Raw genomic sequence first — 24,975 nt, 5'->3', positions numbered from 1 at the left:
ACTTAAGTAAATTAGTTAATCAGGATCTACTTCTCCTAAATCCATGTTGGCAATCCCTCAGAATGTTATCTGAATATCAGTGCTGGTCATCACCGCACGGCACATGGGAGCTACTGCAGCTGTTGTTCCCATGGAGTTTGCGCCCCACTGTGTTAAGGTCAGTATACAGGGCTGTCAGGGCTGGGTACTTCAAGGAGAAAAACATGCTAAGGGAAGCTGCGGCATCGATTCTACTGGCCCAGTTGCCGACAGGACACAGCTATTCATGTAATGTGGTGATGTGTGCACAGCACTGCAGAGCGTGAGCTGGCAGTTCGAAACCTCCCCTGCAGCCGTACTTGGTGGGTGTCCCCATGGAGCAGGTGGGGGTGGACGTCCTGATCCTCCACACTGAGGCCAGAAACCGCCATGCACTACTTCACGAAGCGACTCCAGACATATGCAGTTCCCGACTAGAGCGCCACCACCACAGTGGCTAAGCTGCTCAAGGAGCTTTTTTTGCAGGTTTGGGGTTAGGGCTGGACAATAATTCGATATCAATATATATCGCGATATAATTTTTTTCAATAACGGTGATACGATTTTTAAACACATTTCCGATATTTCGATATACATATATACTGTATCATATAATATACAGTATATGAATAATCAGCCTGTTTTAGTTTAAATGGAAATATATTATTGTTAATAAGCTGAGTCTGAGAGTTTTATTTATTTGATAGTTTATTTCACATTTCTTGTTTGTAAAGGCTAAATACAAATAAAAAGTGAACCTTGTTTTTTTTTGTACTGTTTTTATTTTTAAAAAAATTATATAATTTTAATAGGAGGAGCCTGGAGGTATTATAGACTTTGCAAATTCAGTTTGCAGACATCCATTGTGTGTGTCCTCGGCAGTTTTTTCCTGAAGCTTTTTAATATTGTCCATATCGATATCGGAATTATATCGTATCGACCAAAATTAAGAAATATATCGTGATATAAATTTTTGCCATATCGTCCAGTCCTAGTTTGGGGCCCCTGATGGGCTGGAGGAGCGGTTTCAGCAAACCCAGCTGCAACACTGGCAAATGCTTGTAAATGAGCACCAGCATGCCTGGGATGCACACCTTCCCCTGGTCCTGTGGGCGTATCGCACAGCAGTGCAGGAAAGCACTGGCCACACCCCCACTGCATTTATGTTTGGCCACGAGCTGCAGTCCCCAGTGGAGCTGGTATTCAGCTCGCCCCCTGAGCCGGAGCTGCCAGAAACAGACACTGCACTACCTGCACCAGCTGCAGGAGCACATGAGCACATGTGCATGATCTGGCCAGGAATCATCAGGGCGCAGCCACTGGCGGACAGCAGAGGGCGCATGACTTCTGCTGCTGGGGACAGGCCTTCCAGCCCGGGGACCCTGTTTGGCTGTACTGCCCTATCAGGTAGAAGGGGCAGTCACCCAACCTCGACAGCCACTGGAGGGGCTCTGGGGAGGTCCTGTAACAGATCCCCAAATTGGTGTAATTGGGTAAGGTTGCCAGAGCGACGCAGGACTGTCGTGCTGCACTGCGACCACCTGGCTCCGTACCAGCCAGAGTACCAGAGTACCAGAGTACCATGGCCGGAGAGGACTGCCGGGAGTCCTCGGATTTTGCGGCGGTACCGAGATGGGTGACCCCCTGAGACGGGGGCAATGTAGCCCTGGGGGTACCGTTGGGCAGCGCAGCAGGTTGGACTGGAGTCAACTTTGTAAATAATTCTTCGTAGTCACATGTATTGTAATATAATTGTGCAATGGTATGGGTGCATTAAACGCCACCTTGTGGATGAACCGGGAACTATCTCAGTCTGCGTCATGGCCCAGAGATCCATTTTTACAGCATTATATAGACCTATTAATAAATTTGTGTCAGAAATGTCAAAAAACCATACAACACAAACTACTTCTGAAATATACATTTATTAAGTTCAATTTGCATTTATTCCAGTGTTTAATATTAATTTTAAGTTAAATTACACTGGGTGCAGCATTTGTAGTAGCGGAGCGCAGATTGCTCTGAGCTAGTGGTCCCAGGGCAAGTTCCAGCAAACTCCGGCACAAATGAAGTACTGCCTAAAGGTATATACAAAATAATATGTTGCGTGTGGATACGTGCGTTAACATGTAACGTAAGCAAAAAGCGTTTTTTTTTCATCAAAGTCTGCCTATAATCCCAAGTTCATCCGGAATTGTATCCGGTGCACACTTCATTAATCAGCCAATCACATCGTGCAATTTTATGCCGGTGCACCGATGCACAGATGCAAATCAGTGAATCTTAACCATCCCTAGTGCCCTGAGAGATAATAGCATCCAGTAATGCGTAGCTCAGCTTCGTGTCCCTGTGCTGTCTGGGATACTATACCAGCAAACCTGTCCAGGGCATTACAAGATGCATTTATTTAAGTCAGTTGTTTATTTGTGGTAATCTATTCAATAAAGCACAAATCCTTCACCCAGGTGAACCAAACCACAAGCTCAAAGCAGCCTTCACCTACCCGTGCGTTATCCAACACTGTGGCGGGTGGCTGCATCCGCAAAGTGCATTTTAAAGCGTACATATAATGCACAGATTTTCGTGTATTATGCCACTTATACCATGGTTACTACACGCTTGGTTTACAGGTTCGGACCTAAAACAAGGTAAATTCATGTTTATGAATAGAACTACTTTCTTCCACCAATGACTTTACGTATGAGTTAAACTTTACGTTTCCATCAATTGTAAATTGCACTCTACTTACAATTCAAATCCAATTTCAGTTGGAATTAAAGGTTACAATAACACTTGCATTTACTACTGTGATTCACCTGGGCAAGTATTTCATAACCCCCTAATACTATAGTCACTTGGTTCTTCCTTTCGGAGAGAGATGTGGTTCCAGTGGAAATAAGATCAGTCTCTTAGAGGACAGTAGCAGTTCACATTGACCACTTATGTGTTTCACATCGGTTTGTCCCTGTCACTTCACACTGTGGTAGCCACAGTACATTGTTCAGAGCTCTGGGTCTGGGAGCTGTGAATCTTTGCAGGATCTGTAGTACCCTTCCTCAGGTGGAGAAGTTGCAGGCAGTGGGTGCGGAATTGCAGGTCAAAGAAGGCATAGAGGAAGGGATTGAGGCAGCTGTTGGCAAAAGCCAGGCAGATGGTATAGGGGAAGGCCAGCTGAACCAGGATGTTGGTTTTGGTGGACATCAGGTGCAGACGGATTAGGGAGTAAATTGTGGTTGCCACATGGAAAGGTGCCCAGCAGAGGGAGAAGACCACCACCAGTATGCTGATGGTCTTCAGCAGCCGCCGACGCCGCTGCTCCTCCTGGTGCACAGCACTGAAGTGGTGATTTAAGGCTCGGCCGATGAAACAGTAGCAGATACTCATGGATAGACAAGGTACCAGGAATCCCACCACTGTGCGTAAGATGTTGAGTCCAACATTCCAGCCAATCTCCTTCTCTGGTGCTGACACCACAAGGCTAAAGTTCATGTTACAGTATGTATGGTTCTCAGGCGTAGTCTCTGTGGTGCAGAAGAGTGCTGTGGGTGTAGTCAGGAGGAAGGACAAAAGCCAGATGGACCCCAGCGAGACCAGCATGGTCTTCTGTGAGTACCGCTGGCTGCTGGGTACTCGCCGCACGATGGCAAAGTAGCGGTCAAAGCTCATGTAGGTGAGGAGAAAGATGCTGGCATACATACTGAGTTGTACTATGGAGCTGCTGACCTTACAGAGGAACCATCCAAATGGCCAGTGGTCATGAAGAAAAGCTTCTGTTGCCCACAGTGGCAACGTCAGCATGAACAGCAAGTCTGCCGAGGCCAGGTGTCTGATGTAACTGTTAGCACCTCCCTGCTTGGATTTAAACTTTGAGATGATGATGATGACCAGTCCGTTACCGAATAACCCCAGGATGAAGATGACCAAGAAGATGGCAGCAAGTGGCGGCCCTGAGTATGAGTGTGTCGTTGGACTCGTCTTGTTCTCCATGGTCTTTTCTGCTAAGTAACCTTTTAAATCCAACACGTCTGTCTCTGCAGAAAAATTCAAAGTCACCATCAAAACAGGCAAATCAAACAAAATGGAGGGATAGTTGGGTATCGCTTCCTGTTCCAGACAGATGCTCACCCAAAGTGAGCGGCGGAGTGTCTGAGCTTACAGCAGGGCTACACTGGCTCTTTTAAATCCTCCCAGTCTGCCCCCCCCCCCATGCACGCCCCATCAGCCTTCCTCCATCAGCGCTTTACATTGTTTCTATGGAGACAAACTGAAAAAGATTTTACTGTGAATCATGAATGAAGAGAAACATTTATAACAAACAGCTATACACTGTATAAACAAACTGTTTAAATGCAATATGGATACAAATGAAGGTTATACAGCCATTATTTGTTAATTTAATCATGTGTTCTTTCAGTTACTGTCTTCTTCAGTCAACTCCTCCACTAGGAAATTTAAATGCATATTGTGAGATATTGTGTAAGTTTTATAGTGTCAGAGATACAAATGATTGCTTCAGAGATATAAATTATTCTGCAGCAGGTCTGAGGATATATAGCACAACAGAACATTCACCAAATAATTACATATTAACATAATAACAACAAATTTAAAATTTAATAAATGCAAATGATATAACTGTACAAAATGTGACAGGCTCCCCCAGACCGCGGAGTGCTGGGGGTTTCTGGGGGGGTTAGTTCAATTCCAAAACGAAGCCATATATTTTTATGACCTTTAGTAAAACTACAAGCCAGCCTCTCTCCTCTAATTTTTCAATTGTGCTGACCAAAATCCATTTTCTGACATTCTCACACAGAATACCTTTCTGGTTTCTCAGTGCAGTGCAACTTCTGCAAACTGCAAGAGCTGCATCTCGGTGGTCCTGCAGGATCTATCTGGAGCCTTCAATGCAGTGAAGCACCCCATCTGTCAGCGGCTCTGCAGCCCTCACTTCCACAGACGACTTTTCCTAAATAAAAGTCACCCCTTCAGTCTCTTCTCCTGGATCTCCTTGCTCATCACACTGGAGGGGGATGCAGAGGTGACAACAGGCTGGAGTTTATCCAAGAACTGGAACCTGAGGGATAATATTTTGCAACAATTGGTAAAAAGGAGGAACCAGTGGAATGTGGCTGGGCTCAGCTTGGTATGCTAACATTTCCAGAGCTGAAATGACCACTAAACATTAGTGAATTATGTTTCTGAGATGAAAATATCTTAGGTGTCATCAAAGCATTGAGCAACAGGGAGCTAATGATGCAATGAAGTTTAATCTTGGAAGAAATGATCTTTCAAGTTATCCTACCAATGAACCTCAGCACTATGTGTTGTGCCTTCTGTGACATTAAATAAAGCAAACTAATGATAACTCAGATGAGTTCTTTTAACAGGAACTGTTAATTACATTGTTGATCAGGAATAAACACGCATACCGATCGTCAGTCCTAGGAATACACCTGATATCAGGCACGTGCAGAGGGGGGGGCGGAGGGTGCTTGAGCACCCGCCCCTTTCCTCCAGGATGCCTCAAGTGCCCTTTTCTTGGGTTTTTTTTTGTTGTTGTTGTTGTTGTTGTTGTTGTTTTTTTAATGTGTATGTGTGTATGGAGCCCTGTCTTTGCCCCTCAACAATAAAATGTAACTATTAATCTCAATTTTGCTAAATAAAAGGATCTGGCTTGCATCAGTCACATGACTGCCATTAACCAATGCTCGCCCTTGAGGGCAGAGCACGCTCGTTACGAGCCGGGTACGAGCTCGCAAAGTGCACGCGCATTTTCTGCAGGCTGGGTGGTGCGGAGCTGGAGGAGAAGCAGGCAAATTAATTGGAAGGTGCAGACTGCAACAAAACAGTAAATAGGGTGTACAGCGCACACTATAGTCTATAACAACAAATGAATTGAAATAAATGAGCGTGCTGTTTGTGCAACAGCGCGACAAACATTACCTGTCCTTTTATGAACTGCACAAGTAGTGGTGGTCATTAACTGCTAGCTAACTGGGTAAGGGTGTTACAAGGGGGTCTGTAGCTCTGTCCACCATTTTAGGGAACATGTTTTGTTTTAAAGTAAGTTACAGGACTTTTCCCTTCTTTTCTGGAGGGTTTTTATTTCACTAAAAACGATCTAATATGGATATCCACATAATTCCATATTAGATTCGTCATGAATGTGAGTTGTTGTTATTCAGCCTGTTCTTATGTTCTTATCTTTTTTAACTTTGAGCACCCGCCCCTTTAAACGTCTCTGCACGGCCCTGCCTGATATTAGGATACTGTCACACATAAACATTCCCATATAACACATTCCCCTTATCAGTATTACAGTTCCTTTTATTAGGGTAACAAGACATTTAACTCTTATACGGTCCAAATGTAAAAACAGGATGTCCTGTACATTAGTAAGAAGTTACAGTCGCATTTGGTCAAACCCTGCAAAACAATTTAAACAAAACTGACATTATACATAAACAGAAATTCCACACTCTTGTGTTTACTGTAGTCTCAGTGAATGTTGCATCTCTTCCGTTAAACTTTTTGGTGGTTTAATCACCCTTCCAGGGAAAATTAATTTTATTTCACCTGTCATGTTGACCGTCTCTGGGGGGATTGGCTATGGTGTAGTTTGAACTGGCCGTGCAAGTGTTTGTGATTCAGTTACAGTTTCTGAAACCTGTACTAAGTGTCGCCTATCGAGTCTGTATGTGGCCCCTTCGGGTGTCATTGCCTTACATCACCTGGGTGCAACTTTTCTGGGATACAGATTCCAACTTTTGCCATTATGTGTTTCTTTCTCTGTCATTTGGGTTCAACTTTAGCCCCTTTGTCATATTACCTCTTGTGTTTTTCTTTGTTTGCCTTCCAGCAAACTTTTTTTAGTTTGAAGGACATCAGATATGGTTGTTCTGAACTTCCTCTTAAACGACGTGTCTGCTGGTGACAGGCCGTTCTTTAGAGGAGCTGGGCAAAGTAAGATCAGGATCTCTTTGATAGTACTGCTTTCCTGATCAGTTGCTTGACTAATTTCACCCTTTTCTCCACTAACCCGTTTGAATGTGGGTAGTTTGGACTTCAGATAAAATGCTTAAACCCTTATTGCTATGTGAAAGCTCTAAACTCGGCACAGCAGAGTTGGGGGTCCTTTGTCTGACCTTACAACTGAAGTTACGCCATGCCATGCTAGGACTGAATTTATTCGCCTTATGATCTGAGATTCTGTGGTTCTTGTACCAAGGCTATTTCAGGAAAATCTGAGCAGTAATTAAGCACCACCATGCTTGCTTTTACTTTATCTAAAATATAAAAATATGAATGTGAAATGAGGAACCTAAACAAAGAACAGTTTTTCACTCTGACTTAATCTCCCATATAGGATTATGCAATAAAATGCATTTTTTTATATTATGGTGCAATTTTTGAAACAACTGATAAGTGCCTCATGACTTGACTGATTTAACATCCTGCTCATCCTAATGCCTATTTTGGTGCAATGGAACTTACATGCTTATGAATACAGTCTGTGAGTCGAGGTGACTGTGAGGACGTAAACAGCGGCTGAGCTACAGTGATGAACCCTCCATCTCCTCAACTAGGCCAGATCAGCTCCAAGCCAGTCTACTAAACGATTCTGTAAAGCATAACAGAAGGCATTAGACCGTCTGAGGGTTAAGGATTCAGGATAATTGTTTATGATGGCTGATACATGTTTTGTAATATTTCATTAATTGATTGACACTTTTATTAATCCCCGTGGGGAAATTGTTTTTACGCCTCCCTCAACTTGCTCTTTGTAGAGCAAGCTGTCCGCGAAGGGCAGCCACCTGTAGCGGCGCCCAGGGAGCTGGGGGTTGAGGGTCTTGCTCAAGGTCCCACAGACGTGCTGAGGCTGGGCTTGAACCGGCGACCTTCTGATTACAGGCACATGGCTTAGCCCACTGAGCCACACGCTGCATTAAATGAGCAGCTTATAACATGATAATCAGTGAACATATTGTGTTACGTGGGAGAGTTTTACGTGTGACACAGCATACTTATGTCAGACGTATTCCAGAGGCTGATGATTAGTATGCTTGTTGATGCCTGTAAAACAGTGGTTCCTGTTAAAAGAACACAACATGGAACCGGCACCACCAAACACGACGGATAAACTGAAGGCCCAACGCAACATGGAACCAGCACCACCAAACACGATGGATAAACTGAAGGCCCAACGCAACATGGAACCAGCACCACCAAACACGATGGATAAACTGAAGGCCCAACGCAACATGGAACCGGCACCACCAAACACGATGGATAAACTGAAGGCCCAACGCAACATGGAACCAGCACCACCAAACACGATGGATAAACTGAAGGCCCAACGCAACATGGAACCGGCACCACCAAACACGATGGATAAACTGAAGGCCCTATGCAACATGGAACCGGCACCACCAAACACGATGGATAAACTGAAGGCCCTATGCAACATGGAACCGGCACCACCAAACACGATGGATAAACTGAATTTTGTACAGTAGCTTAAATAAGTACTGAGGAAAAATAGGCTACAATAATAGGCTATGAATCAGATTATCTGGTTTAGACACTACACTTATGCTTATTAAATTAGTAGTCAATATTAATTGATTCACTCGAAATGTATTTTTATAGGCTTAGGCGATATTAAGGTAACATCGTATATACTGTGGGATGTTGGATATACTAGTACAACGGTGGAACTTCATCATAGGGCACCTCTACTCTGCTTGGCTAATTTTATCGCCAAGATTCCAAAATACCACGATATACACAAATATATATTTTAAAATAACAACCGTACTTTGACAGACATCACATTTAGCTTCGTTACTATCCTGTCCACATGAAGTTACATTTTCTTTCCCTTGGTTCACTCTCCCACTCGTCTCTATGACTGACCGATAGCGTGGAGCCGTACTTCTGAGTCTGGAGCAGAAAGAGCAGGCAAAAGAAGTTTGGGAAAACTTAAGAGCTGTAGATGCTTGTAATAATTAATTTTAACAATGTTGGGAATTTTAAAGACTGAAAGAGTGAAATGGTAAATAATATTTCAACAGGTTACAGTGTTAGAAATTCAGCTACACATCAGCTCATGTAATAACTGGAAAGACGAATTAGACAATGCAATGGGCAAAATAAACATTTAGCACAATTCACACATAAATGCTACTGCATGGATACAACTAAGACTCCACTAGAATCTACTAGGATTTTATATGCTTTATGTTTTAAAAATCATTTTCTGTCCACCTAACCATGGTAAGGTCATCTGTTTAGATATATTAAAATTTGCAAAGAATTATGCCTGAATGTACCAATAATAAACTAATGAACAAGCCCTGTTCTTTCCGTACTTATACTTCAGAGGTGATGTCTGATTAACGTACTTGTGTTTTAACTGGAATGATTCAAAAACACCGCCAAACAACCCATAATATAAATTCAAATGGAATTAAATCGTGCAAATTCCATACACTGATTTCATGGGAAAATCTTTTAAATTTTATTTAAAAAAAATCATAGGATTACATTTGTAAATTTATACAAGCTCCAGTACCAGGGGAACATCATCTTTAGATAATGCACCCTGTCCATTTACATTCTCACTCCAAGGAAAAAAAACCACCCAGAACCTTCCCAGACCCCTCCAGCAGCTGTGAGACTCCTTCATACTCCAGGGCTACTGGCTGCTTCTGCAGCTGCTGCAGATCCCGTTCAAAGAGCTGTGAGGAGAGAGGCAGTGTCACACACACACACACACACACACACACACACACACACACACTGAACCCCTTGGTACAGGTACACCAGTATCAAGCCAACCAACCAGGACTATTGAGCTGCTCATCTTCATTCATAGCTAGAGAGCAGGGGAAACGGAAAGTGAGAAACAAGTGCATGACACCATGTCACCTCATATGTCGAGAACTCGAGAAGCTCGCTGATGTCGTCCTCCTGCTCTGAAAGAGGCCTGTTGATCACCGTGGCAGTTTTGGACACATCTGGGTGGTAGTGTTTCTGGAGGGTCTGAGTCAGAGAAGATGGGTGCACAGTGAGGACGGGATTAAAGGGCCGTCAGCCTCCCCTGGCGACACACACATACCTGCAGCTCCCACAGGCTGCTGTCGAGGGCATGACAGAGGGCGGGGTCATCCTCCTCCATCAGGTAAGGATCATCAAAGGGCTCTAAGCAAAAAGAATCCCAGAGGTGTTCTACCAAACACATGAACTGCAGACTTTGAATAAACTCTATTCATCCATCCATTGTCCGAAGTTTATCCGTGTGTCAGGGGCAGCAGTCAAAGCAGAGATGCCCAGACCTCCCTCTCCACAGTCACCTCCTCCAGCTCCTCTGGGAGGACAGCCAGGCACTCCCAGGTCAGCTGAGAGATATAATCTATCCAGTGTGTCTTGGGTCTGGCTCAGGGTCTCCTCCCAGTTGGACATGCATGAAGCACCTCCTCAGGGAGGCGTCCAGGAGGCATCCTAGATAGATGCCCAAACCATCCCTGCTGGCTCCGTTCGAGGCGGAGGAGCAGCTGCTCTACTTTGAGCTCCTCACTCCATCTCTAAGGCTCAGCCATTTGTATCTGTGATCTCAATCTTTCAGTCACTACCCACAGCTTGTGACCACTAGTGTGGGTAGGAACATGGATCATCTGGTAAATCAAAACCCTCCCCTTTTGCCTCAGCTCTCTCTTCACCACGATGGAACATAATACTGTCTAGTGATGGGCAAGTCCTCTAAGTACATGTGTCATGAAAGGCATATCTGTGGGATTCAGGAGGTCCTGGAAGTACTCCTTCCACCACCCAACTATATCCCCAGCTGAGGTCAACAGCATTCCATCCCTGTTGTAAAATGCAACTGCCAAAGCCGTACTCTGCCGGCCAGCCGCTACCCGTCAGCTGCCCTCTGACCCCACAAGCTAACCAAGGCCTCCTTCTTCAGCCAGACGGCTCCCTTTACTGCTTGTGTCCACCACCAAACTTGGGGGTTGCCGCTGCAACAAGCACCAAGAACCTTACAGCCGCAGCTCCGCACAGCCGCCTCAGCAATGGAGGAATAGAACCTGGTCTGTCCACTAGCAATGTCTCCATTTCATAAGCGTCGTGAATACAGTTTAATAAATAAAATTAAGAACAATAAATTAATAACTAATCTGATCAAGGGAAAGATTTACCATTAGGGGCATCCGGTCGGTGAATCAAGACCCGACAGGCAGGATGACGCCGAATCAGGTTGTAGATGAAGGGCAGGATCATGAGCAGGGCAGCAGGGGGCGCTGTTAGTGCCAGTCGTGACAACCGCTTGGCAAACGCTGCAACCAGGTAGACGGGTAGATGGCTGTGGAGAAACAAACGATGAGAGGGCCATGGCTTCGTTGATCTTGTTGTGGCATGATGGTGAAGTCGGGCTAAACGATATCACATCCCAACGTACTCGAGATTATATGGCACACGCGCAATAATCACCAGGGCTTTAGATGACGGGTGAAACATTTGGCCAGACGCCGGCTTTTCGGTACTATACCGACATTTATTTGTGCCGACAATGTGATAAGCAGATTATCCTTATGTTTATTAAATTGGGTTAGCGGAGCAGACCACATCCTACTGTTCTGGTAAATCATGAAAGTGATAAGTACTGAAGCAGCGGTGAAGAGAGGGACAGGTCAGCAACCACATCCTTTGAAGGGGGGGGGGGGCATCATTTGGATAAACGTGGTAAAAAGTTGTGGGGGTGCAGTGGTACTTTTTGAAGTTTGAAGTGCCAAACAAAGATATGCCAAACTTATACAGATGACTAATATCTCAGGAGCACTGCTAATCTGCTTACCAAGTTGTGGCTGTAAGTAAACATCCAAATAACAGCAAACAGCTGGCGTCTGGACAAATGTTTCGCCCGTCACCTAAACCCCTAGCGATCATTGCAGATGCACCATTTAATCACGAGGTGACATTGCACAGCCCTGTGGTGAAGTACAGATCAGTATTCAGGAAGTTAACGCTCCCTCTACATTGTGGAGTCGTGCTTCTGTTACAAACTGCAAAGGGAACTTGTGTTAGAGGGGGACAGACAGGACTGACCTGGAGGAGAGGAAGAGATCAGCCAGGTGGAAGAAGCGCGCTCTGTATTTCGCGTGAAACACCGATGAGTCTAGAAGGTTGTACAGCTTCTTATAAAAATCCGGATAGTCTCTAGCAGGACAAAAGAGAAGAAAATAACCGGACATGCAGGCGGACTCGCGCTAAGCTGGCTGAAGGGTTACAGCAGCATGAGATACAGTATGAATGCAAAGTCCCAGACTCACAGGTTGTGCTGGTGGATAAGCACAAAAAGTCCATTCAGTGCCAGAAGACTGATGGCACCCCCTGGAGGACAAAGAGAGAAAAACATGCACATAAATAGTAGCCCAGCATAGATCAGACAAGAGTCAATCAAAGAGCACAAATAAACTGCATTTCAAATTCATAAGTGCCTGGGAATGGGAGGCAGGGGGCTCCACCAACTGACCAATGTCATAAGCTGCAGTGAGGAAGTCTATCATTAGGGTTGGCTGGCTCAGGTGGGGGAGGATGGACTCATGGAGGACCACCAGGATCTTCTTATACATGTTACTGGGCAGCTGGCAGGAGGCAGAGGCAACATTCAAAGTTATGAACAGGAGACTCTTCGGAAAGTACCAGTGCTTTAGAAATTCATACCTTGTGCTTGAGAAATCCCAGCCACATCCTCTCAAAGGCACGCCTGTGGTCCTAATGAAGTGGGGACAAAATAAAAACACACTGATACTCATGGTCAGAAGGTGACCAAATAATGACCTTTACATATGTATCCGTTTTGTAGTGTTTATCATTTAGTTATCATTCATTCAGGCCTGTTTTCCAGCTATCATGATAAAGTCCCCTATCACTAACCAGAGAGATGAACCCCCATCTACAGAGCTAAACAATTACCTTGAGTTTTGCTGGTTTCCAGTCTCCTCGATCACCTACAGACAGACAAAGAGACACAGTCTATACCCAGTGGACACAAGACTAACCGACATGTACTCCATGTGCACCAATGAAAAGGCCAGACCAACTTGTGCTCTGCTGCGCACCAATGAGAAGGCCAGACCAATATGTGCTCCAATGTTCACCAATGAAAAGGCCAGACCGACATGCCCTTCAATATGTAATAATCAGAGGATCTCACTGACCGTCCATCTGGATCAGGAAGTTGGTGAGCTCAGACTCCTGGCTTGGCATGTTGATGTTGGAGAGCAAAGCGAACACGTTGTTTTGGTAGATGGGAAGAAGAGCCTGTGAGACAGATGGATAAAATGGTTGCCAGGGGCAAGTACCATACAGGTACCATACAGGTACCCACAGCACAATGTGAAAGTGACACCTGACCGCATACTAAACAGGGGGCATTACTAAGCCAAAGCCATCCTGCAGCAGAACATCACGCGCGTTCCTTTAACATAACAGGAACTGTAGGAACAAGCTTCTGAGATAACAGGATCATCCAGAATGGCCCAGCTGAATAACGAGCAGGTCCCTAATCCCAGCCTAAAGAGAGAAGGGCATTACCTCCTTGGCCCGGGCCGTAACCCGACCCACGCTGTCGCTGACCAGGCCCATTACATAATACCGCACATCGTCCATCTCCAGGAACTCCTGGAACCTGGAGATCAGCAGAGCCATGTCCTCTTTCTCTGAAAGGAGCCCGCACACCACAGCCTGCACACAGAGAAAAACGACACCCATCAATCATACTGAAAAGGCATCCACACACACTGCAAAAGACTGTGGTTCCATCTCACACCAGAACTGATGACACAGAAGCAGCAAAGCTGCAACTTATTGGTTAAAATGAGGGGAAAAAACACACAGGTATTACAATTAAAAATAAAGACCTTGCTAATCTGATTTGTACTTACCTTCAGCGTCTCCCGGGGGAAGTTGTAGTGACAGTCCCAGTCCACAGAGCTGAGGGGGCGCTGTCCTTCCGCAGAAACAAACTTCATCAGGGTGCACAGAGCACCCTCCTAAAGGCGATCACACTCAGAGTGAGGCGTTGTTCATTTACTCACTCACATGTCACTCCGTGAATGAAGCGAGAACAACATGCAGGTTCAGGAAGTCAGACTACAGCTCCCATAACCATGAAGCTGCCACTCATGCAACTACATCCAAAGCGAATCACACTCACATTTCAACGTCAAAGTCAAGTCAAAGTAATTTCAGAATTACCATCTGACTGTTCTGTTTAATTGAAATCAATTAGCAAGTTCAAAGACATAACAGCACACCTGTATCTAGGACAGCATTTTCCAACCCCATCCTTGGGGATCCACAGACAGTCCACATTTTTGTATAGTTCTAGCTCCCAAAACACCAATATATCAGGTACTGGAAGTTCTTGATTGGCTGGGAGCTGGGAGAGAGCAAAAACGTGGACTGTCCAGGGGGCCCAAAAATTGTTTTGGGAAACACTGATCTAGGATATGAACTTATAACCCTCTACTGATGGGTCCAGGTCTTACAACCACATGCACCCTACTTTGCATACGAGTTTGCTATGTACTCCAGTACAAAAAAAGACAAACAACCAGAGGAGTGATTCTGGTGCTGGTCTCTATGTTCACTAAGTCCCAGAAGGCAAACCTTACCTTGACCTGGTGGTTACTGTTAGCCATCAGCTCCAGCAGAAGCTTGACACAGTCGTTGTACCGATGCCGCATGAAGATGCCATACTTCTCATCAGCGCTATGTTTTCCTGTCACTGGGAGGAGACGCACAGGAGTCAGTGAGCTCTGACGGAAGGAGGCAGTCGCATCTACAAATACTGACATCATTCCGTTTGTAAAACCAAAATTGCTAAGCAGATCTTATTCTGCTTAGGTCTTGCGCTACCTGGCATAAAAACAACGGGTTTTGGAACGGCTTTCACTTCATGAAACTGCAAATATATTGTTGCCCGACACAACAGAACACAAATTGCAGGTGACAGACACGTTTTAGATGGAGGTTCTCTTCACACACCGGTCAGCAGGCTGTCCTCCTCTGGCAGCGGACCCACAAACAGGTCACCCCGACCCATGAGCGCGCAAAATATCCGGCTGCAGGCTCCAATCGCGCAGATAACATCTCTGTCTTTCTCTGCCTGGAGAAGAGACAGGCATCCCCTTAATGACGCCCGTAGTGCAACTGCTCATTTGCTAGTATGAAAGGATGCTGTTTCAGTCGCTATCACCCCTCCATTAAAAAAAACATTGTATTTCCGTTTGAGTGTAAATACAAAATGTTCCTCTGTAACAAGCAGCAAAGCAACTACCATGGTTGAGAATTCTATTAAACTGCAATAAAGATGATATATTCCGGTCGACACAAGAAGGGCGACGTGCAACTACTCACCTGTAAATGCTCAAAAATGTCGAAGATGTCATTGGCACATTTACGATTCTGAATAATAAGATCAGCTTTAGTATTAATGTCGGTTTTAGTTGTATTTTTGGAATTCTTTGATTTGTCTGAAGTCACGTTGCTACTCTTAGGCGGCGCCATATTTTATCGACACACTGCACTCGCCAGCCAACGACATCAACGTCATAAAAGAGGCGTGTTTCCGACGGGAAGTGACGTTTTTATCCGAGTTCAAACGCACCATATTACACGGGCTAATAAAAAAAAAAAAATTACACGGGCTAGAAAGGCAGTCACAGCACCACCTGGCGCCGGGAGGCCGCATGCAATGCTGACGGATTTCATTTGGCTAGGGTCCGGAATGCTTGATGCCGTCATACTGAGGGCGTAAAGACGACTAGTAGCAGTATTAAAGTTATCACAGAAACATAATACACTCCTGATTTTTGTCACCAACGGGAACAGGAGGTAAGATTCTACAGGGAACATTTAAACAGAAAAAAAAAATTTCAGAGGTGCATATTGTTGGAGCACGGCGTCTCCACCGGGTCCGTGGATGAGAAGAGATTCACAGCTGACACGGGGAGAAGTTGCAAATCACCGGTTTATTGTCTTGACTGATTATAATCAGGGAGCTGCCGTCTGACATACATTCAGCATATACAGGAGGAGGCTCTGCCATATGTATCAGCTGTATCCCTTTTAAAGCCCTTTGGGCATCCCCCCCCCCCCCCTTTCTCAGTACCTTCCGTCTACGTGACAACCACATGTGTGACTCCAGCCGGCTCGTAGTTGTCCTTCTGGAAGGCTAAAAGATAAGTAGGGGCCGCTGATATTCTCTGTCGCCCCCCCTATCTGTTCCGATTAGGTAGCCTTGCCTTGCCGGCGCGCCAGTCAGTTCTCGTTTAGATTAGTTACAGCCTTATAGAATCATTCCCTTTATTTTATTAATTATTCCCTCAATATACAGCTGCGGAAAAAAATTGAGACCACTCTATATTCTTAAACAAATCTGCATTTTTAAATCCTGGTTTAATCCTGGTTCTGCTGGCAGAAGGCTACACTGAGCAGCAGGTTGCTTCCAGGTTCAAAATTTCTAAGACAGCAGCACACAAATATAAGGTGAAGCAGGAGACACTGGGAACGTCCAGAAAAAGCGTCATTCTAATGGCAGAGATGACCGTTAACTTATCTGACAGTTTTTCATAAATCAGAGGATGACATCAAGTGACCTTCGAAAGGAATGGGAAGCATTAAGTGCAGGTGTGACGTGCACTGCCAGGACAGTGTGTATCAGGCTGCTAGAAGCAGGGCTGAGGTCCCATAAAGCAAGGAAGAAGCCCTTCATTAATGAAAAACAAGGAAGAACCAGGATGCAGTTTGCAAAAAAATGTGTTATTCACAAATATACACCCGTAAATTGAGAAATGAATGAAACAAAAAAAAATCTGTGGCTGATTATTGTAACAGGATTTGTGTGGTGGTAATCCTTCTAATAACAACAAGGAGGCAGTTCCTTATAAAAAGGAAGGGATGTTCCGTGTTTATTAACCGCGCACTGCCAGATGCAACATGCAGCCACACGAACAGAGGAAGTCCACGATTTACAGAACACTGACACTCAGGACTCTGACCCTGGTGGGTGGGACAGGCGTCACAATAGTGACAGTTCTGTGTCCTGGTTGCTGCCGGTCCAATAAAACCACCAAAAGTGTTTCCCCAAAGTCTTTGCTGCCCCGACGTTCCCTGCTCCCTTCGCATCATGCACCGCCGCAGGACCACAGCAGCTGCAGCAGGTGCTGGGCACCACTGGGGTACCGACAGAATCTGGACAGGAGGGCGGCGTGCTTCTCAAAAGCCCCCCCCCCCCCAGGGCAGCACCGGGTCGCTCGGCTGCTACACCCACGGCCGCTGGAGACTGATCACCTCCAGTCCCTCACTGCCCATGTCCTCCTGTGGTGACGGAAGTCATTTGACTCAGGGGACGTCCTTCAGCCAGTGACCCAGCTGACTGTTGGGGTTGCAGAAGCTCAGCGATCAGGTGAGGGACGCAGGGTGGGTGCACAGCTGAAAGTGCTGTCCATAGCGGGAAAGACGTGGCAAGAAAATGGAATGATGTGATTCTATAGATGTAAGCTAAAGGTATGTGAGCCACAAACTGTTCTGTTTAGAGTTATTTTTTACTTGCACACACACTAGGGGGGGCTGAACAATAAAAAAAACAATATGCTGCAAAGAGGTAATCCCATCGATGCACAAAAATGAAACCCACCTTTGTTTTACTAACCGTTCGTACCTTGACATGACAGAGGAACTAATTACCCAGAAAGCTAAGCACAGTCACAAAAGCCTAAGATAGAACATTCTGCAAAGGTTAGAAAAAGATTGCAAGAAATAGTTCATCAGTGCTCACTGCTGGCACACCCGCTGATGTGGGTGTGCTCTCCTCCAGCGGTAAAGCGGAGATGGCATACAGAGCCGAGATACTGTAGTTTTTCTTTACCAAGTACAAAAACAATATTCTCTTCATATAAGAACCAAAGTCTCCATCTAAAATTTCTACAAGAAATCCAGGATAGTCCAAGATCACTAACCTGCTGGTGTCCAGGTCACCTGACGCTCTGTGCGAGCCGGTTGAGCTCCTGCGACAGTGCAGTGACCGTGTCAAGTATGCGCTGGCGCTCGGCCTCCCGCAGCCGGCCGCCGCAGCGCTGGGTGAACTTGTCAGGATGCCAGAGGGCCTGCTGGCGGCGCAGCAGCCGGCGGAAGGCGGCGGGGTCACCACGCTCGGCGCCGTGCAGCATCACCGCAACCATGTCCGACACGGAGCCGTGGGGCAGGGGCCAGGGGATGTCAGCATAACCCAGCTCCTCCTGGCCGTCGCTCCCCAGTGCCACCGCACAGCGCTCCTCGTACCGCCGCCTCCTCCCCCGCAGCACCTCCTCGGTCTTGCGCGCCGCCCGCTCCACATACTCTGCATGCTCGCGCTCCAGCCGCGTCTGCAGCTCCCTCCCCGCCTCCGCGTCCGTGTTCTCCGGCCGCCTCCTCCGCCTCACTCTCTGCTCCTCCGATTCCACTCGCCGCCGTGCTTCGGCTCTCCGCTTGCCATGATATTCCCGCCAGATCCGGTCTGCCCACTGTCCAAAGTCCTCAGGGTCCACACCGTCCCCGAGAGACTCATCTGCATCAAACACATTTTTTCACATAAAGACTTTCTGCTTCACATTTGTATGAAACAGTATTTTAATAATAACACTGTATCATGTTGTGCTGAAAATTTTACCATCATAATGCCCGTAAGCCTCAAAAAACTCATCTTGACATTCGCCAAGTAACTTCTCCCTCCACTGAGATTCTGAGTCCAATTTAGCTTGACTGCTCCCCTCTTGTGGTAGATCATGCAACTGCAACAAAACATTACAGAATTTCTACACATTTGAAAGCCTACAGTTCTGTTTGCGGTCTGCCTACCACAATAACCATTAAAAGGCATTTCACTACCCAGAAGCTGAGCTGGACAAGGCAAGCATGAGGCAAGAAGCCCATCTGTCAGTACATTTCCACAGCTCTCAGGTCTACACACACACCTGACGTTCCCTTGCTCTCCCAAATACACACACCTGCTCTGCTTTCATCTGCTCCAGCAGATCCTGGGGTGTGACTCCAGCATAGTTTGGCATATCCATAGCAACAGGGCAATACTTTTGCAGTGGAATCACAAGGTCGTTGTAGGCTATAGGAGAGGAGGTTTGATACAATAATTTAGTTTGCACACCAGACAACATTTCAGATAAATGAGTTAACTTGTTGTTCGAATCCTGCCTCCGCTCAGTGTGACGCTGCATTGTCTGATACAGAAGTTACCTTAGATAGTCCACAATAATGCAGTTAGACTAATGGGCCTTTGCAAACTGCCCTTCATGTGCCCCGAGTGTACACATGCCCCGAGTGTACACATGCCAACAACAAACAAATTTATTTTTGTATAGCGCATTATCACAACATTACATCGTCTCAAAGCACTTTACAGCATCCCCACCCAAAGCCCCCAGTGAGTAACCCATAGGCAACAGTGGCAAGGAAAAACTCCCTAGAAGGAAGAAACCTTGGGAGGGACCAGACTCAAAGGGGGAGCCCATCCTCCAGGGGCCGGCAGGGAATCAAATACAGTAAATATTTGACTCTTTTTGCCCTCTGCATCCTGGGCTGGACTCCAGAAGTCTTTATAACAAACCTGGATTTCTTGTTTAACCAGAAAACTTGTCAGCTTTACAGTAGTCTGCACTAAATGTAAATGAACGAAAATGAAGTCTATTTAAACTGGAGTACTTTAAATCAAACAAGTTACCCGGCTAAGCAAAAAAATCCAGCTTCATGACCCTGGGCCCGGAGCACCCATCACCAAAATAAATTGTAGGAAGATGATGTGCATTAGTTAGGTTGCACATTGTACCATTTCCACAAGCCCCATCCATTCATGCAATTATCAGTAATAATGGGTGTGATTTCCTCCATGATTCTCCAGTTACATGCTACTCCTATGCTGGTTTTCAGTTTTGTGTTATGGTCCAAAGACATGTGCTTTGTGCTGATTGTTGTATCTCAGCTGCCTTTGCTATGTCCAGAGCAGGCTCTCCGCAAATGTGCATTGGAGAAGCTGTCGTAGCAAAATGAATTAACTCAGTTTTTGCCTGAACTGCGTGTCATTACCCGTCTGGCCATGTTTGAGAGCCCTGCTGGCTGCGATGTGCAGGGCCGTGTTCCCGCGCCGGTCCCTCTGCAGCGCGTCCGCCCCTCTCTCCAGTAGCAGCCTGAGCACCGCATCATTCCTCAGCCCACAGGCGAGGTGAAGGGGGCTCCTGCGCTTCCTGCCGTGTTGAAAATTCAGCTCCGTGTCTGGATGTTTCCGAAGGTGGGACTTCAGCTTCAGCAGGTTTCCTTCTTCCACGTATCGCAGGACACGTTTCTGCCTTGAGGACACCATAGTCGGATGCAAGGACTCTAAAACACCAAAGAGCTGTATTTTTAAAGCATTCTAGACATGGAAAGCAAAACATACTGTCCAGATTATTTGTCATTCTGACTGAATTAATGTGGGATGGAGAATAGCCTATTTAGTGTTGCCACCAATCCAGGATGTTCTGGGACCACCCAGGTTTTTGGCAGTCTGTCCTGGAAAAAAACTAATTTCTTTCTGGGACAGAATGTCCTGGAATCTGAGACTCCGGTGTATGTGCATTAATAACACTCATACTCAGGAAGAACTACTGTCGATTAACAGAAAGAGACTATACTGCGTCTGTTTAGCCAATGGAATACGCTCAAAGATTGTATATTGTGTCTTTAACCAATCAAATAATTTCGTGACAAGGCACGTTCTACACACGAGCCGATTTGTCGGTGATGATTACAGCCTCGCTCATTGCCTACATGTTCAAAGATCGTTAGTAAAAACAAACAGATGAAGTGGACAAAATAAAAATCCATCCAAAAAAGAAACGTCTTACATCATACAACAAAGAATGGGAACAGATCGAGTGAACTTAATTCTGAATGGTTGTCGATTTTAACCAGAGGATCAGTATTCAGCAAAGTGTTTGATTTGTACTTTTAGGTTTACTGTAAAATATGAAGGAAGACGAGGCACTTGACAGCCGACAAACACAAACGTTGGATGAGTGAAAAAGAAAAAGCTAATGAACAGAGTAAGAGGCTTTCTAAGATTGGGACGTGCGGATACGGCCATCTTATGTTTAAAACAAAAGCAAATGGAAGCACCAAACCAACTATTCTGTAACAGAACAAGCTATTACATATACTGATATAGAGTGAATAATCAATTATCAGTCCCTAACATGTATGTAACAGATTTATCTTATAAATTGTCTGTATGGTTTGCAAACTACCCCGACGCTTTCGATGTAGCTAATTTTATGTTTATGATGGAATAGTATAGATTTGTGTGAGATCTCTAAGCGTGCATTAAGTCTGAAATCGTGTCAGGCCAAATTCCTGATGTAGGATTATAATTTTCCTATCAAACAGATCTAAATAAACCACTGGAACGATGTCCCGATAGGCAGTACTTCTGGTCAATTACTAGTTGTCCAAGAATTTCACAGGACTGTGATGACAACCCTACCGTACGTCGTCCTAAATATTCTTAATTCGAAATGTGCATCAGTCGGTTACTTCCACTTACCCCATATGTTTGTGAACCGTATGGTTTAAACAAAATAATAGTTTTAAAATCTAAATTAATACTGCATATACGTCTCTGTAAGAAGCCAGCTTTTTTCTACAAAGTAAAACGTTTTTCTTCCAAAACTCTTGACTGATTATGTTAGTTTCTAGCATCAACACTAACATGGTGCAGCCAGAAAATGCATCCGGAGGGAAATTGCTTGTTGTGCTTTTTCGGTTCTCCCCTGAATACCATTGCTTTTACTAGCCTATTTCTAAGAGTCTTTCAAAACTAAATAAAATTGTCATGTATGTTTATTATATTTAGCGTGTATTTCATGTATTTCTTTCGTTCCCTCTTTGTGTATTTATCTATTTATTTATCTGTCTGTTTGTTTATTATTTTTATGTACTTACTAGTGATGGGACACTTGAAGCCGAAGCCGATGCTTCGTAGCATGTATTGATTAATTTAAGGGCATCTGCACGTGAAGGCTTGCAGTCTCAGAGAATCACGTGATCGAACCCCATATCGTAGTACAGGCCACAGGACAACATGCATAACGGGCCAGACCAACATGTGCTCCAACCAGTGGGCCAGACCTCTAGAATTTCGTAGAATTTTTTAAACGAAACTCGTGAATCATCATATGATATTTGTTGCGGAAGTACATTGTGGTAAAGGGTTGTGAATATGTGTGTTGTGTTGTTATATTCATTCATGCACAACAGAATGTGAAGTGAAGACCCTGCTTATACGTGCATTGCCGTTGTGCCCATCCACTTACCCATAGGAAAATTAACGAGTTAACTTTAAGCTCCGACAGCAGGCTTTCCTGGCAGAGATGTTAGCAAGCCAGTGCATTGCGTATGTGTCCTAATGTAGACTTTTAAAAATCACAAGGATATGAGAATCTCAGGCAACTTTATTTAATGTTTTCAACGTTTTTAAGTGGAAGATGGTTGCATTTTTCTCAGTACTAACCAAACAAAATCTCATTCAACTGATTTCAACTAGTTGTTTTGTGTTCCCCTCAGTAATTAAGTGCGTATTTTAAAGAAATGATTGATATGTTCAAAATATATATTTGTGTTTAAAAAAATTACTATTTATGCAGACAAACTGAACTTTTCTTTTTATATGAGTAACAGGATTGAAAGCAACAGGACTGAGTTTTAGCCAGATATGGTTAATTAATTTAAGATAATTGTATGATAACACTGAGCACATTTGAGTAAACAAACACAAATGCATTTTTAAACAAATAAATAAAATCTTGAAAAAAAATGCATTGAGCTCAACCGCCTCAGACATACTTACAATATCATGAAAAATACAGGAAAGAACGTGAGAGAACTTCATTTGGTTTCCCTCTGGTCTTCAGGCAACTGAGATGATGAAAGTTCCAGTTGAACATGCCGCTTGTACGATGTGCCAAATATTTTAGGGGCTGAAATGTATTAGGATAAGCAGACTGAGAGAAAGCCTATAGGAACACAACTAAAATGTGTATTTTAACTAACATATTATTGATTTACTATTAGGAAAATGTATTTAAAGCATAAATGGGAAATACTTTCACATAACAATGCAAAAAGATTTTGAAGGTTTTTAATCATTATATTTCAAATTTTTTAGTGTTCTAAGTAGTTGTACATTATGTTTCTTAAACTTGCAACGAAGACATTATGGAGGACACTTTGCTTGATAATAACATGTATTATCAAGCTACGTCTCCTGCATATTCAATATATATAATGTCTTGGGGACAGAAATAGCACTGATGCGTGTGAATGGCCCTCCCGCATCTCATGTATACGACCTTAAATTGCAGTTGTTATCTGAAGTCGGTAGGTGTCAGTGCCTGGCAGTTCTTTTCGTGCCATCCATGTATTCCAATGTTTCTCAGCCCAGTTATCAGGAATCCCCACACGCTCAATGTTTTTTCTGCCTACCAGACAGTCCACAAACCGAAATGTGTGAACTCTGGGTTTGAGAAGTACGGAAGCGTATTGCATTCATCTGAAAAAACTGCACTGTTTTACGAATTAATTAATCGTTTTGTTTTTACGAGTAATATTTTTTAGTTTTTCCGAATTAATAAGATAATCATCCTGTTTTTAACATTAATATTTTTTTCTGAATTAATGAAATAACCTTTCTGTAGTGACTGCAGACTATATTTACCGCGATCATGAACCAGCATAAATGTTATCTAATTAATTCAGAACACAGGAAAATATTACTCGTAAAAACAGAATGATTATCTTGTTAATTCAGAAAAACAAAAAAATGCTACTCGTTAAACCTGGATTATTACCCCATTAATTCGGAAAAAAAACATTGCCGTTTTTTTTCAGATGAACAATACGCTTCTGTTGAGAAGCACAATATATAGTGCACGATTTAGTTTAACGTACTCACTAAATACTAAGCCGAACTCGCAAAATCCGTAATATGTGCGCACGATATGATTTTATTGTGCTTTCAAATTGCTATTTCGAGCACTCTAATTAAGTTGTGCGTATGTTTTGGTTATTTATGGTTTAGTACAAATATAAAATTGTCCGTGCCCTCTTCAGGGCTTTACAACACCAAGTAAATGCAGACAAAATATCACTGAAATCCCTAAATAGCTTTGCTTATGTGTATGGTGTTTTTTTAATATAGCTAATTAATATTCTAATTCCTCTTTAATCTGTTTGGTGTTTGACTCGGGTTATTTGTGAATGTCTTTTGTACACTAGCTTCTTACCTTTGCCCAGAATCTTACCCCTAGCCCCCTAAACCCAGTCCCACTTCCTGAGCCCCCCCTGTCAATCTCAAAGGTTTTGACTGCCTGCTCTGTGCTGGGTGGCTTTTCATGGGCCACCTGTCGGGAAGCCTGGGGCCTCGAAACAGTGGATCATGTGGCCCAGGACTGTGGGAGCACATGCAGATGGGATGAGGGTTGCAGCCCCCATTCCTGAAAACACCTCATGTGCTGTTTTGTACCTCAGAAAAGCTATTATTGTTGAATTTCTTGGCTATATCGCAAATTTAAAGTAAAAAAAAAAAAAAAGCAAAATGCCTTTATTGTCAATTCTGCCATATGTAAAGGACACACAGGGGATTGAAATGATGTTACTCTCAGACCCAAAAGTAAGTGAAATAACGACAAGCAAGACAGATACAAGTTTAAAAAATAAATTTAAACACTTTGTGCAAAAGACAATAGGACAATACAATCATGCAATACATCATAGAGTAACGTTGCTTTGAATACAAGCATTAGCCAAGTATAAACTTCACAGTAATGCCAATGAAAATGGATAAAGAAAAGGACAGGATTTCCC

General features: G+C 44.2%; 3 protein-coding genes across 7 annotated transcripts; all 3 read right to left on the bottom strand.

Annotated features, from left to right (window-relative positions):
- Positions 1-1,922: 1,922 nt before the first annotated feature.
- Positions 1,923-9,381, bottom strand: LOC111838538 (apelin receptor A-like). 2 transcript variants are annotated; one of them, XM_072713958.1, is made up of 2 exons: positions 4,840-9,381; positions 1,923-4,049 (listed from the first exon to the last, which is right to left on the bottom strand). In XM_072713958.1, exon 2 carries the CDS (start codon positions 4,003-4,005, stop codon positions 2,992-2,994), a length of 1,014 nt encoding a protein of 337 aa, XP_072570059.1. In that variant the 5' UTR covers positions 4,006-4,049; positions 4,840-9,381; the 3' UTR covers positions 1,923-2,991. The 2 variants fall into 2 exon arrangements, with proteins under 2 accessions (XP_072570059.1, XP_023657375.1); XM_023801607.2 differs by lacking the exon at positions 4,840-9,381 and adding an exon at positions 4,144-4,224.
- A 136-nt stretch (positions 9,382-9,517) lies between these two features.
- Positions 9,518-15,671, bottom strand: noc4l (nucleolar complex associated 4 homolog). The gene is made up of 15 exons (XM_072713956.1): positions 15,448-15,671; positions 15,076-15,196; positions 14,703-14,815; positions 13,971-14,078; positions 13,621-13,770; positions 13,245-13,347; positions 13,000-13,034; positions 12,748-12,798; positions 12,557-12,668; positions 12,354-12,414; positions 12,130-12,240; positions 11,223-11,386; positions 10,142-10,224; positions 9,952-10,065; positions 9,518-9,761 (listed from the first exon to the last, which is right to left on the bottom strand). The coding sequence occupies exons 1-15, from the start codon at positions 15,595-15,597 to the stop codon at positions 9,642-9,644; spliced, it is 1,596 nt and encodes a 531-aa protein (XP_072570057.1). The 5' UTR covers positions 15,598-15,671; the 3' UTR covers positions 9,518-9,641.
- A 1,159-nt stretch (positions 15,672-16,830) lies between these two features.
- nfkbil1 (nuclear factor of kappa light polypeptide gene enhancer in B-cells inhibitor-like 1) lies at positions 16,831-22,083 on the bottom strand. Of its 4 annotated transcripts, XM_023801592.2 has the most exons (6): positions 21,659-21,872; positions 20,167-20,457; positions 19,044-19,189; positions 18,740-18,860; positions 18,051-18,637; positions 16,831-17,532 (listed from the first exon to the last, which is right to left on the bottom strand). In XM_023801592.2, the coding sequence occupies exons 2-5, from the start codon at positions 20,438-20,440 to the stop codon at positions 18,066-18,068; spliced, it is 1,113 nt and encodes a 370-aa protein (XP_023657360.2). In that variant the 5' UTR covers positions 20,441-20,457; positions 21,659-21,872; the 3' UTR covers positions 16,831-17,532; positions 18,051-18,065. The 4 variants fall into 4 exon arrangements, with proteins under 4 accessions (XP_023657360.2, XP_072570056.1, XP_023657359.2 ...); XM_072713955.1 differs by lacking the exon at positions 21,659-21,872 and adding an exon at positions 22,057-22,083 and having other exon boundaries at positions 16,831-18,637; XM_023801591.2 differs by having other exon boundaries at positions 16,831-18,637.
- Between the last annotated feature and the right edge of the window lie 2,892 nt (positions 22,084-24,975).

Source organism: Paramormyrops kingsleyae, chromosome 7 (assembly GCF_048594095.1).
Source record: "Paramormyrops kingsleyae isolate MSU_618 chromosome 7, PKINGS_0.4, whole genome shotgun sequence".
Taxonomy (NCBI): Eukaryota; Metazoa; Chordata; class Actinopteri; order Osteoglossiformes; family Mormyridae; genus Paramormyrops; species Paramormyrops kingsleyae.
Note: the sequence above shows the minus strand (reverse complement) of the source record. Positions and strands in the feature narration are given on the sequence as shown.